This window comes from Patiria miniata, unplaced genomic scaffold, assembly GCF_015706575.1.
Source record: "Patiria miniata isolate m_02_andy unplaced genomic scaffold, ASM1570657v1 HiC_scaffold_11, whole genome shotgun sequence".
NCBI classification, from domain to species: domain Eukaryota; kingdom Metazoa; phylum Echinodermata; class Asteroidea; order Valvatida; family Asterinidae; genus Patiria; species Patiria miniata.
The window spans coordinates 197,935-212,517 of record NW_024037049.1 but is presented as its reverse complement, the minus strand read 5'-3'; the positions used below and the strand labels follow the sequence as shown (position 1 = coordinate 212,517).

Genomic DNA, 14,583 nt, shown 5'->3' with positions numbered 1-14,583 from the left:
GTACCCTCCACCTTTAAAACAGGACGCTGGGATACGCTGATGAATTTACGCTCTGATTGGATAGATTTTGCGTGACCTGTGACCTGCAAGTCAACACGGCCACGATTCGGCAAGGTTTGAAACGCCACTCTTATATTCCCATTCATAAATGCTTGATTTCGTTGGAAAGCATAACATTGAATGTAGGGAAATCTGTAAAACGCATCTGTTTTGTAAATTTTCAATTCTCGTCACTTGCTCAGTGGGTCAGATTGCATATAATGCGACGCTCAAAATTTATCCACACGGTCCGCAATGAAACAGAAATCACATCCGGTATAGAATATGCGCATTTCCATGGGAAAGTTTTCGGATAGCATTTGCGCGCATTGGCTAACTGCGCTCTGAAACAGCTGTAGCCAGATGCTTTATACATAGGTCATAGGCCACTTCCTTCACAAGATTCTGTGAAGCTCATCAGCGTATCCCAGCGCCCTGTTTGCAGGGCTGTACGCGGTGGGTACGAGCGAAAGACAGAGTCAGCTCACTCTCATGAAGCAGCGGTGTGGTACTTCCACATAATTGGTGTCTGCGCAATATACGAAATTCGCTCGTACCCCCGCCCTGCACACAGGGCGCTGGGAAGGGCAGATGAGCTTCACATAATCTTGTGAAGGAAGTGGGGATGGCATTCTGGGTAATTTATCATGATCTATGTATAAAGCATCTGGCTCATCATCATCATCATCATCTTGGCCTGTCCCGTCGTAAACGACGATGAGTTCGACGTCTTTCACAATCGTCAATGTAGGTCTGTGAAGAGACTCAGTACGCAAGCTGTGTACACACGGATTTTAAGATTGATGGATAGGTCCCGGTTGTCCCACACGCGGGAACGAAGCTGACCACAGGTGGTTGAAGCCTTCCCAATGCGAGTGTCGATCTCCGCATCCAGAGAGTTGTTGTTAGTGATCGTGGAACCAAGGTAGCAGATTTTGTTTACCACACTTAGTGCTGAACCATTGAAGTAGATGTTGGGTGGAGCTGGTGTCCCCTGAGAGAGAACTACTGTTTTGTTGAGGCTAATCTTCATGCTAAACTCCGAGCACGCTTTGGCAAAAGAATTGCAGAGGTCTTGAAGTTCAGCTTCGGAGTGTACAACAAAGGCAGCGTCGTCTGCATACAGGAGCTCTCTGATGAGAACCTTTCTGATCTTTGTTCTTGCACGGAGGCGTGAGAGGTTAAAAAAAAACTTCCCAGAGCTGCGGATGTGGAGTAGTACTCCCGAGGGGTCAGGAAATGCACGGTGAAGTAATGCAGAGAAGTAGATTCCAAACAGGGTGGGAGCAAGCACACAGCCCTGTTTGACGCCCCGGTGAATGTCAAACTTCCTGGATTTGGAGCCTTTGTGTTGGACTGTAGCTTTCATGTCCACATGAAATCCCATCAAAATGGCTAGTAGGGTGTCTGGTATGGAACGCCAAAGAGGCGTTTAATGTGATCATCGAATCGGTGATACACTTTTGCAATCGGTGATGCATATTCACGATCGGTGATAGACTTTCGCGATCGGTGATGGACTTTTACTGGTGATGCATATTCACGATCGGTGATGGACTTTCGCGATTGGTGATGGACTTTTACTGGTGATGCATATTCACGATCGGTGATGGACTTTAGCAATCGGTGATGGACTTTTACTGGTGATGCATATTCACGATCGGTGATGGACTTTAGCAATCGGTGATGGGCTTTTACTGGTGATGCATATTCACGATCGGTGATGGACTTTCGCAATCGGTGATGGACTTTTACTGGTGATGCATATTCACGATCGGTGATGGCCTTTCGCGATCGGTGATGATCACATTAAATGCCTCTTTGGCGTTCCATATGTTTATGCCACATCCACAGAGGAGTGTTTTTATTCCGGATACCATCGATTGGGTATTTACCGGTTGCAATATGGGCAGCACCAAAGCCCAAAGCCAAGGGCGGATCCAGGGGGGGGGGGAGGGGGCCAAAGGGGACCATGGCCCCCCCCCCCCAAATTTTTTCGGGGCCCTTAAGCGGGCCCCGAACCCCACGCCACAGCGGTATGCATTGCACGTTCAATAACTGATGCACTTTGGCGATCGGTGATGGATTTGCAATCGGTGATGGGTCGTTGATCATCGGTCGCAAAAGTCCATCACCGATTGCAAAGTTGATCACCGGTCGCGAAAGTCCATCACCGATCGTTAATATGCATCACCAATAAAAATCCATCACCGATTGCGAAAGTTCATCATCACCGATCGTGAAATGCATCACCGGTAAAAGTCCATCACCGATCGCGTAAGTCCATCACCGCTCGTGAATATACATCACCAGTGACAGTCCATCACCGATCGCGAAAGGCCATCACCGATCGTGAATATGCATCACCAGTAAAAGTCCATCACCGATCGCGAAGTCCTTCACCGATCGCAAAAGTCCATCACCGATTGCAAAGTTGATCACCGATCACGAAAGTCCATCACCGATTGCTAAGTTGATCACCGGTCGTGCAAGTCCATCACCGATTGCAAAACTCCATCACCGATCGCGAAGTCCTTCACCGATCACGAAAGTCCATCACCGCTCGTGAATATGCATCACCAGTAAAAGTTGATCACTCACCGGTCGCAGAAGTCCATCACCGATCGTGAATATGCATCACCGATTGCAAAAGTGCATCACCGATTCGATGATCACATTAAATGCCTCTTTGGCGTTCCATAACAAACACAGCAAAAAGTGGGCGCTGCTGGTCTGCACATTTTCTCCTGGAGCTGACGCAGAGAAAATATCGCATCAGTACGGAGCCCCTAAAGGGACAGGCATGATGAAGTTTTTTTTTATTTCGTTCTCTCGAAATATATTATTTCGTTCCCTCGAAATATTATTTCGTTCCCTCAAAATATTATTTCATTCCCTCGAAATATTACTTCGTTACCTCGAAATCATTTCGTTCCCACGAAATATTATTTCGTTCCCTCGAAATATATTTCGTTCCCTCGAAATAATATTTCGTTCCCTCGAAAAAAATATTTCGTTCCCTCGAAATGTTGTTTCGTTCCCTCGAAATAATTATTTCGTTCCCTCGAAATATTATTTCGTTCCCTCGAAATAATTATACGGGAGCCCGGAGTGACCATCCGCATTTCAGGCGGTCTAAATTCATAACTTTTGGCAAGTATCAATCCGTGCTTTAATGGATCAACTGTACCGTAGCCCATATTTACTGAATCACCTAACTATAAATCCTTATTATGCATGATGTATTGTCTTGTACTTGTTCATAATCTTTATTTTATGTGTACTGCATGCCAGCAACAATTTGCTTCGTCTTTTGATCATTAACCTTAGTTTCTTAATTAACGACGATGACAGTGATTTAAATAAACCATTTCACGTATCCAATCCTTCTCTTTACCATTTCATTGAACAGATCCCTCACTCAGGAAATCAACCAGAGCTTTGTTGAAGTTTTTCATATTTATATAAGGCGTTTGCAAACAAACCTTTGCAAAAACGAAATATTTTCTTGAAATCCTGAACTCGTAAATTTTCAATTATTGCACTCTCTGAAACGTGATTAAAATCTGATCCTCATATTTACTATATTTTGCCTGGCTATGGTCTCATTGTAACAATAGAAAGTGTACTAAAGCTGGAGGTGGAATTGCTTATGTTTCATCTAACTTGAATTTCATTGTTAGAGAAAACCTCAAGTGTTTTTATAAATTGCTTTTTATTGAAGTGGTTGTTCCCAAAGCTAAAAACATTATTACAGGGGTTGTATATAAGGCACCTTCAGTTGATCACGGCAAATCTGTGGATACTTTCCAAAATGTTTGTTGCTCTTCAAAACAAATCATAGTATTATTTTAGGAGACTTCAATATTAATTTATTTAAATATACCAACTCTTGCTTCCAATCTTTAATCTTCAAAATCAAAACAATAATAATAACATCTCATAAAATCCCATTCTCTTCTCCCGTTAATTAATATAAGCCAACTATAGGTTTTCTTGGTCAATTTCGGCAAATGAGCAGCCAATTTAATTTTCGTGCGTTCGAATTGAAGCTATTTTGCCTCTCCAGTTGTTACTGCGTTTCAAATTCAGAATTCGGCCATTCAATTTCGTTTTGAGGCATTCAAATTCCTTTAGCACTGTGTTCAATTTAGCATATCGTCATTCTTTTTCGTGACACACAATCATCATTCAATTTAGCAAAGCTGGTTCGACTGGAGATTTTACTGATTTAATTTTTTTCAATTTCGTAAAGAGGCAATCAATTTCGCTTAAAGAGAATTCAAATAAGTACTACTAAAGAAATACGAATAAACAGATAAACTGTACTAGGCAACTGTTTCGTATCTTCACTTTAATTCAGGCAAACCTTGTTTTCTTTATTTATGCTTCCAGTAGACTTTACATGGGGCCAATGAGGTTTTTCTTCTTCTTTGTTTTCTTCTTCATTCTTTTTTTTTTGGGGGGGGGGAATCTTTATTGGTTAACTGACCAAGACCTAATTTTGTATTGTGTTTGAATGGGGTGTTTCTTTATGTTTTTCCTGGTTTTTTATTGTTTATGTTGTTTCTTCCTCAACCATCAATCTGTTGGCGTGCCAGACATCTTGGCATATATGTTTGGGTATGGTTGTACCACTGCATGCACTTCACTTGGGTGATGACATCAACGCTCTGGATGGCTGCTTGTTGAAGGAGATCGCACCTCCACTGCTGCATGTTCATTCCTGCTTGCTGGGCAGCCTGTCTGTCTCCGACACGTTGTTGCCACTCAGGTAACCCAAGGATGCGTTTAACTGCAGCCTTGAATGCAGAGTGTGCCATCTCCGTGCTGTTCAGGAATGGGGAGTAGGGAGGGAGGCGCTTCAGCTGGATCATTGGGTTGGCACCTTCAGGGAGTTGGGCTCGCACGTGAGGCCTCGCATTGTCGTATATGAGGTAAATGGGTTCGTCGTCTGGGAAAACTGCATCACACTCTTGAATTGTGTCCGCAAGAAACTCCTCGAATCTCTATCGCGTCACAGTTTCGAATGCGATTCGGTGGTGCACCAAGCCTACTTCACTAGAAACAGCGAAGGTGACATTGCAATTTCTCCCTTGTTGTCTGTCGACGACTCGTCTTGCAGCGATCCCTCGTGGAGCTCTACCCTGGGAGCGTCGAGTCCAGACGTTATAACCTGTCTCGTCAATGAAGACTAGATGCGCCAGAACACCATGCTGCAGGAACCACTCACCATACTGGACGCGTTGATCAAGAACTTCAGGGGAATTTCTTGCATCAGGGACGTCCTCCACTAGTTTCAGTGTAATTATCATCCCATCCAAGGCCCTGGCTATGGTGGCAGTAGAAACCTGGGGCTTCTCTGGCAGATGCTCACTCAAACTAGCCTTCATTTGTTGAAGTGTCAAGACGGGATTAGCGTCAAGGATGCCTTGCAGATGGTTTCGCATGTCATCATCCATCTTGCTGTGGGTTGCTCCTCCTCTTGCCAGCGTCTCTCGCCTTCCAGTCCTCAAATATGTTGCAACAATTGATCTGGCTGTGGACTTGTTGATGTTCAAATTGACTGCAAGCTGAAGGTAGTCTTGCTCGTTTCCCTCGAAGGCCTCAATCAACCTTTCTCGATCTACCTGGGCCACTCTAGCGTAGCGACCACGAGCTGCCATTTCTAGAAATATGCGTGTAAAACTGTAGCGAAAGCTCGTCTTCGAAGTACATCGGCAAAGTGACTCAAGTGCCAAAAAGTGAACCGTACTTATACCTTCAACATTCTTAAGGAAACAAAAATTTAACAAAGCGTTTTTTAGATTGCACAAATTCCAGAAATGACTGCCCAAAAATGAATTTGAATGACTAAACACACGTCTCAAAAAGCTCCTGCGAATTTGAATGCTGCTTTGTTGAATTGTTAAATTGCATGATTATTTTGTTAAATCGAATGACGCAACAGTACATTTGACTGGTCATAAAACGAAATCGAATGACCCTTTTCAGTAGCATTTGATTTCGCGCGAAATAGAATAGCGTAGTGGTTAAATTGGCTGCTCATTTGCCGAAATTGACCGAGAAAACCTATATTACTAATACATCTGTTTATACACTCATAGATGATAATAATTTGAAACATTTTACCTTCACCCAAATCATGTATAACAGGTTTTTCAGATCACCTACCGATTTTAATGTTCACTCGGACACTTCTGGCCCAAACAGTCGAAATACATATTCTTCTGTTGCACGTATAGCTTTTCCAACATTAACTTTACGCAATTTAACGATGACCTGTTAGCCACTGATTGGACAGAAGCCTATATTTGCAATAATCCAGAAGATGCATTTAATACATCTATGGATTCCTTTCAAATCCTCTCATCCAACACAATCAACGAAAGGAACATCCAGTAATGACGCTGGTGAAATCGCCTATTGCTCAACTGAGTTTCAACGAGTCTTTTATTAACATCGGCACAACTCTCGCTAGTAATACAGGCCACACAATCGTCTGTTAATTTTAAAGATTTCTTAACAGATCCTAACGCAACTTCTTTATTTCTTACAGCGACGAAGTGAATATGAAATAATTGACATTGTTAATAATTTGTTGATAATGTGAAAATAAATAAATAAACCTTGAACCTTGAACCCTGAAACCCTTAATATGCTTTTGAATAATTGTTAAACTCACTTCTTTTGCACTATTTAGGGTCATGAAAAAGTAGCATTTGGAAGATTGCATTTGATAAATAGCTGCTCGCAAAGGTCACCAGAGGTCAGATATGAAATGCCTTCATGTCTGAAAAGTTTTGTTATGGCATGTATAGTTTCATGCTTTAGACGTTTCTTTTTAAAAAGGCATATTTTATAACTATAAGTTTCCCGGACAATTTTGGAAAATGTGAACATGAATTCGTAACAGAAGCATTCGTTTTCGTGCGAAATAGAATGAACATTAAAATTCCCTGTTTCTACTAAACAAATGATAATTCTATTTCCATGAAGGTGCATTCAGTCGTAAAAAAAATAAGCGTACGATTTCCCGAATGTGCACTGAATTTACTATATTGACATTTCATTTTAGCGCGAAATCGAATTAGGCACATCCGCAATCCTGTACTCCTTTTAATTTATCATCAATCTATTCGCTAAATTTGCAGCCGATTTCCCGCGCAGTGTTATAGGCCTATGACTGGTCAAGCATTGTAATTCATTTATGTGTCCACAAAAGTAACATATGAGGAATGTTTGATTAAATGATTGGATGTTTGAATATTCAGGATAATTGAACTAAACCAAGTCGTGGTGTAGCCTTTTGAAACATAAGGTACCAACTATTGTAATAAATCCTATATACAGGGGTATGAGTGACCACTGATAAAAATAGCTTAAAACAGCTGAAAATGGCGTAAAAAAGCTGAACTTCGGAAATCTCCTATACTTTTGTACACAACAAGTGAGGGGAAAAAGCTGAAATCAGCTTTAAAGCTGAGATTACACACCCCTGTATATAAAAACCTATGCTGAAGACAATCGTTCCTTTTTTGTTGAGCATTTGCCACAATCGCATCATATAACCAAGCAATCGAACCGATAAAATGAGAAAGAACTTTAAGAAATACACAATGACATTAAAATACAATTAAGACAACGAACCAACAATGAAAAGTCTCCAGATCCCATGTTACGTGACACGTCATGGTTCCCTTAACCGTCCCAATAATATGCCTACAAATATTTTGATTGATTTTATTTTGGTAAGATTTATATCAGTTTAACTTTTATTTGCCTTCATTTCAAATAGGCCTTTGTGTATAAGAACAAACACATTAATGATCAATTAGGCCTTTAATACATTGATTAATTAATTAAATTTACCAAAGCTGTATCATGATTTGTATAGGCCTGTTTACTTTATTTAAATTGAATACAAAAATGCGAATTAGAATAAGGCTATAACAAATGAAAAAGAATGTTCAATTCAGCCTGTGCTACAATAAAAAAAATTCGATTTCTGCGAATTGGATTGCACATTCGTCATAATCAGCATCGCACCCGTGAAACCAAAGTCTAATCACGTATTTGTAATTCTTTAATTGAAACGTTATGCACATTAATTGATTTGAATGATGCAAAATGAAATTGAATGCTATTTATTGCGAAAATAAATCCAGGATATACCTCGTTCTCATAATCAGCGCCAAATTGAATTTATGTTTCACAAATTGAAATGTACATTTATTAAGTATTGTCATTTTTCAAAACCTATACTACTTTTTTAATTAACTGGTTAACCTTTTATGTGGTTTTGATATTTTGTAAAGCGTTTTGAGATTTTATGTAAAACGCTATAATTATTAATAATACATTATTATTATTATTATTATTATTATTATTATAATACATGTAAAGGTCATAAGGAGACACGTTATCGTAATTTCTTCGCACGATGGGCACGGGAGACATCGGTCATTAAGGAGACATGTCTCCCTAATGTCACAGCCCCCCCCCCCCCCCCTCTAGAGGCAAAATTTTATCGTCGCAGTTAGATTATATTTGTTGCTTGTGGTCTAGTTGGTGAACACACCGAAATTCGTGGGGAAAGGACAAGGGAATATTGGGTGAGGGCACATTGAAGTTTGAAAAAGTTTGCTCAAGTCTATGGGAATGTCTCCCAAATGACCCATTTCCCGTATGCACAATTCTGTTCCTATGCCGCTCCACTAGTAGCGAAACGTCTGTTTGTCCGATGCAAAACGGTTTTCAATCCGTTGATGTTCAATTATGAAATCAGTATTCATCATTTGGTAAGTTTGGAAATCCTTATTTACAATCATTATATTAGTTCATTTTAAATGGCAAAACAAGACGTTCACAACGGACAAACAAACCTTTTGCTACACGTCTGAAATGCGGATGGTCACTTTGAGCTTCCGTATGATTATTTCGAGGGAACGAAATAGTTATTTCGAGGGATCGAAATAATTATTTCGAGGGAACGAAATAATAATTTCGAGGGAACTAAATAAACTATTTCGAGGGAACGAAATAAACTATTTCGAGGAAACGAAATAATTATTTCGAGGGAACGAAATAATATTTCGAGGGAACGAAATGATTTTCGAGGGAACGAAATGTTATTTCGAGGGAACGAAATATTATTTCGAGGGAACGAAATATATTTCGAGGGAACGAAATAATATTTCGAGGGAACGAAATGATTTCGAGGTAACGAAATAATATTTCGAGGTAACGAAATAATATAGGTTTTCCCGGACAATTTCGGAAAATGTGTACACGAATTTGTAAAAGAAGCATTCGTTTTCGTGCGAAATAGAATGAACCTTCCAAATCTCTGTTTCTATTCAACAAATGATAATTCTTTTTCCGTGAAGGTGCATTCAGTCGTAAAAAATCAGCGTACGATTTCCCGAATGTGCACTGCATTTAGTGTATTGACATTTCATTTTAGCGCGAAATCGAAGGCACATCCGCAATCCTATTTTCCTTTTAATTTGTCATCAATCTTTTTCGCTAAATGTGCAGCCGATTTCCCTCGCAGTGTTATTTAACGTATGCCTGGTCAAGCATTGGAATTCATTTATGTGTTAAAGTAACATTTGAGGAAAGGTTGATTGAATGATTGAATTTTTGAATATTCATGATGATTGAGCTAAAACCAAGAGGTGTAGTCTTTTGAAACATACCAACTATTGTAATAAATCCTATATAAAAACCTAACCTTAAGAAAATCTTTTTCTGATCAGCATTTGCCACAATCGCATCATATAGCTTGTGGTCTAGTTGGTGAACACACCGAAATTCGTGGGGAAAGGACAAGGGAATATTGGGTGAGGGCACATTGAAGTTTGAAAAAGTTTGCTCAAGTCTATGGGAATGTCTCCCAAATGACCCATTTCCCGTATGCACAATTCTGTTCCTATGCCGCTCCACTAGTAGCGAAACGTCTGTTTGTCCGATGCAAAACGGTTTTCAATCCGTTGATGTTCAATTATGAAATCAGTATTCATCATTTGGTAAGTTTGGAAATCCTTATTTACAATCATTATATTAGTTCATTTTAAATGGCAAAACAAGACGTTCACAACGGACAAACAAACCTTTTGCTACACGTCTGAAATGCGGATGGTCACTTTGAGCTTCCGTATGATTATTTCGAGGGAACGAAATAGTTATTTCGAGGGATCGAAATAATTATTTCGAGGGAACGAAATAATAATTTCGAGGGAACTAAATAAACTATTTCGAGGGAACGAAATAAACTATTTCGAGGAAACGAAATAATTATTTCGAGGGAACGAAATAATATTTCGAGGGAACGAAATGATTTTCGAGGGAACGAAATGTTATTTCGAGGGAACGAAATATTATTTCGAGGGAACGAAATATATTTCGAGGGAACGAAATAATATTTCGAGGGAACGAAATGATTTCGAGGTAACGAAATAATATTTCGAGGTAACGAAATAATATAGGTTTTCCCGGACAATTTCGGAAAATGTGTACACGAATTTGTAAAAGAAGCATTCGTTTTCGTGCGAAATAGAATGAACCTTCCAAATCTCTGTTTCTATTCAACAAATGATAATTCTTTTTCCGTGAAGGTGCATTCAGTCGTAAAAAATCAGCGTACGATTTCCCGAATGTGCACTGCATTTAGTGTATTGACATTTCATTTTAGCGCGAAATCGAAGGCACATCCGCAATCCTATTTTCCTTTTAATTTGTCATCAATCTTTTTCGCTAAATGTGCAGCCGATTTCCCTCGCAGTGTTATTTAACGTATGCCTGGTCAAGCATTGGAATTCATTTATGTGTTAAAGTAACATTTGAGGAAAGGTTGATTGAATGATTGAATTTTTGAATATTCATGATGATTGAGCTAAAACCAAGAGGTGTAGTCTTTTGAAACATACCAACTATTGTAATAAATCCTATATAAAAACCTAACCTTAAGAAAATCTTTTTCTGATCAGCATTTGCCACAATCGCATCATATAGCCAAGAGTCTCAGTTCACATAGTCCTTAAATATCCAATAATGGCTGCAACAGGGAGATACCGACGAATCTCGGACGTTGACCGAAATCGCCTCATCGATGCCTTTGAGGCTGACGACGCTGACTATCTGCAGGTAGCAGATACGCTGGGCATCAAGCACTCAACGGCCAGATCAATCGTTGGCGTATATCTTCGGGATGGTCGTCGTAACAAGCTGCCGAAAGGAGGACCCATAAACCAGAAGGTTGACGACGACATGAGAGATGCCCTTCAAGGATATCTAGATGACAACCCCCTTCTAACTTTGCGTCAACTCAATACTCAACTGCGAGCTGATCTTCCCGATAAGCCCTTCGTTACCACTAGTACCATCGCTAGAACTCTAGATGGTATGCTTATAACTCTTAAACTAGCGGAAGATGTTCCAGAACAGAGGAATGAGCCACGCATATTAGATGCACGAGTCATATTTGGAAATTGGTTTCTTCAGGTTGGTGTCCTTGGCCACACTGTGTACATTGACGAGACTGGGTATAACATATGGACCCGTCGGTCTTATGGTCGCGCTCCTCGTGGACAAGGGCGGATCCAGGGGGGGGGGGGGGGGCAAAGGGGGCCATGGCCCCCCCCAAAACGAAATTTTTTTTTTTTTTTTGTAAGTGACATTGCAATAAAGGCAGGCAATGAGTACACCATCATCTTTTCCTGAAGAAAACATTGGTTAAAGTGGTCAGAAATTGCCTCAGATCGCACCACAGAGCATCTAGAATCCAAAAAAAATTCGGGGCCCTTAAGCGGGCCCCGAACCCCACGCCATATTTTTTGACCCACTTTTTGGGGGGACCAGAATTTTTTTTGGCCCCCCCCCAAAAAATTGTGTTCTGTATCAGGTGTTCTGGTGAGGTTGGACAGAATATCATCAGAGACTGTGACGAGAGCGACTTTTGAGGATTTCTTAGCGACGACTGTACAAGAATGCGGTATGTTATTCCCGGCAGGCGAACGCATATATCTGATATTTGACAACGCTCGTCCTCATATCCGAGCCCAACTACCCCCTGATGCCGGCAATTTCACCATCAAGTTGCTGCCCCCATACTCGCCATTCTTAAATCCTACGGAAATGGCGCACTCAGCTTTCAAGGCGGGAGTGAAGCGCACGCTGGGGCTTCCTGAATGGCAGGACAGATTTGGAGACCAAGACGCAAGAGTCCAAGCTGGTGTGAACCTGCAAGTCTGGAGATCCCTCCGTCTCCAGGAGGTGGCTGCACTCAACATTGGAGAGGTGACACCTGCGAAATGCACCGCCTGGTACAACCATTCTCAGACATATCTCCCTCGATGTCTTGGTGGACAGGTCATTGAAGGATAGACAATCGAACTGATAAGACGAGAGAGAACCTTAAAGGGAATATACAACATTTGCAAACATCGAAAAATAAAACTACCAAGTTTTTGCGAAATACCTTAATAGGATGTTGGTAAATGACAGTCTAAAGCATCCTGTAAAATTATGGCACATGGTATACTGTCATTTTCAAGAAAAGTGGTATTTTTGTATCAATTTCCAACGCTGATCGGCCGATCAGCGTTGGAAACAACTGGCTTTTTTTTCAAATACTGGCCCCAATTGACCATTGCACTTGTTTGCAATCGATTACAAACCTATGAACGGGTACGAGCCAGCTAGACTGGTTCCCTGACCTTACAATTCCCCAATGTATGTAAACTGCTCTGTTTCTTCTTATATGGAGTCAGGGAACCAGACTACAGGAAAATAATCGTTTTTCTTGGTTTTTATAGCATTTTCGAACCCAAAACCTCCAAAAAGTCAGTGTAACTATATTTGCTTTATATTTCCAACCCCCCAATTCCATCCATTTCTGAAAATTACAGCAAAAGCAAATGATGTATATTCCCTTTAAGAAATACATAAAGAAATTAAAATACAACTAAGACAATGAACCAACAAAAAGTCCCCATGCAGATCCTATGTAACATGGCACGTGATGTGTCCCTTTACCGTTTCAATAATATGGATACATGATTATTTTTATTGATTTCATATTGGTCATATTTATATCATTTTCACATTTCATTTGCCTACATTTCACATAGGCCTTTGTGTATATAAGAACAAACACATTAATGATCAATAGGGCATACATTAATTAATTAATGAATCAAAGTTGTATCATGATTTGTATAGGCCTGTAAAATTTATTTAAATTGAATGCAGAAAATGCGAATTTAAATTGTAACAAATGAAAAAGAATGTTCAATTCAGCCCATGTCACAATAGACAATCGATTTTCTGCGAATTGGATTGCACATTCGTAATAATCGGCAACTCATACGTCAAACCGAAAACCTAATCACGTATTTGTAATCCCTTAAATGAAACGCTATGCACATTCATTCATTTGATTGATGCAAAATGAAATGGAATGCTAGTTATTGCGAAAATGAAACCAGGATGTACGTCGTTCTCAAACTCGGCGCCAAATTGAATTTATGTTTTACAAATTCAAACGCACATTTTCCGAAATTGTCCGGGAAAACCTATATTTCGAGGGAACGAAATAATATTTCGAGGGAACGAAATAATATTTCGAGGGAACGAAATAATATTTCGAGGGAACGAAATAAAAAAAAACTTCATCATGCCTGTCCCTTTAGGGGCTCCGTACATCAGAGGAAGAGCGAGACGAACGAAAGCCACATTGGCTCTCAGGAAGGATCTTGTTGGCAATGACCTGCAGCCTGGGCAGTAGCACACGGCAGAAGACCTTGCCAGCTAAGCTCAGTAGAGATATACCCCTGTAATTATTGCAGTCTTAACTGCCTTTGTTTTTGTACAGAGTGATTATATTGGCGTCTTTTAACTCCTGTGGGATGCAGAGAGTGTGCCAGCAATATACGAAATATACGAAAATACGCAATATACGAAATTCGCTCGTACCCCCGCCCTGCAAACAGGGCGCTAGGGAAGGGCAGATGAGCTTCACATAATCTTGTGAAGTAAGTGGGGATGGCATTCTGGGTATAAACCATCTGGCTGCAGCTGTTGAACGCGGTTAGCCAAAGCGCGCAAATACTATCCGAAAAGTTTGCCGTAGAAATGCATACGCACCACACCGGATGTTTCCTTTTTTTCATTGCGGACCATGTGGACAAACTTTGAGCGTTGAATGATATACATTTCCACCCTTCGTGAGTTCGAAACGGAGCCCGAGTAACTGACGGGAGTTGAAAGAGATTTTTACAGATTTTCCTACATTATTATGCTTTTTTCAACCAAAAAATGGCGCCGCATTTATGAATGGGAATAAAAAAAGTGATGAATGACTCGGTGTCAACGGCCGTTTCAAACCTTGCAGGGTCGTGGTCGTGATGACTTGCAGGTCACAGGTCACCCAAAATCTATTCAATCAGAGCGTTAATTCGTCAGCCCTTCCCAGCGTCCTTTTTGCAGAGCGGGGGTACGAGCGAATATACGAAAGGAAAAGTAAATGTGGATGGGGTCCTT

General features: G+C 40.5%; 1 protein-coding gene across 1 annotated transcript; it reads left to right on the top strand.

Moving 5' to 3' along the window:
- The first annotated feature begins 11,094 nt into the window (after window positions 1-11,094).
- On the top strand, window positions 11,095-12,002 carry LOC119740889. Its single transcript, XM_038216360.1, has 2 exons — window positions 11,095-11,585; window positions 11,945-12,002. Exons 1-2 carry the CDS (start codon window positions 11,095-11,097, stop codon window positions 12,000-12,002), a joined length of 549 nt encoding a protein of 182 aa, XP_038072288.1.
- The last annotated feature ends 2,581 nt before the right edge of the window (window positions 12,003-14,583 follow it).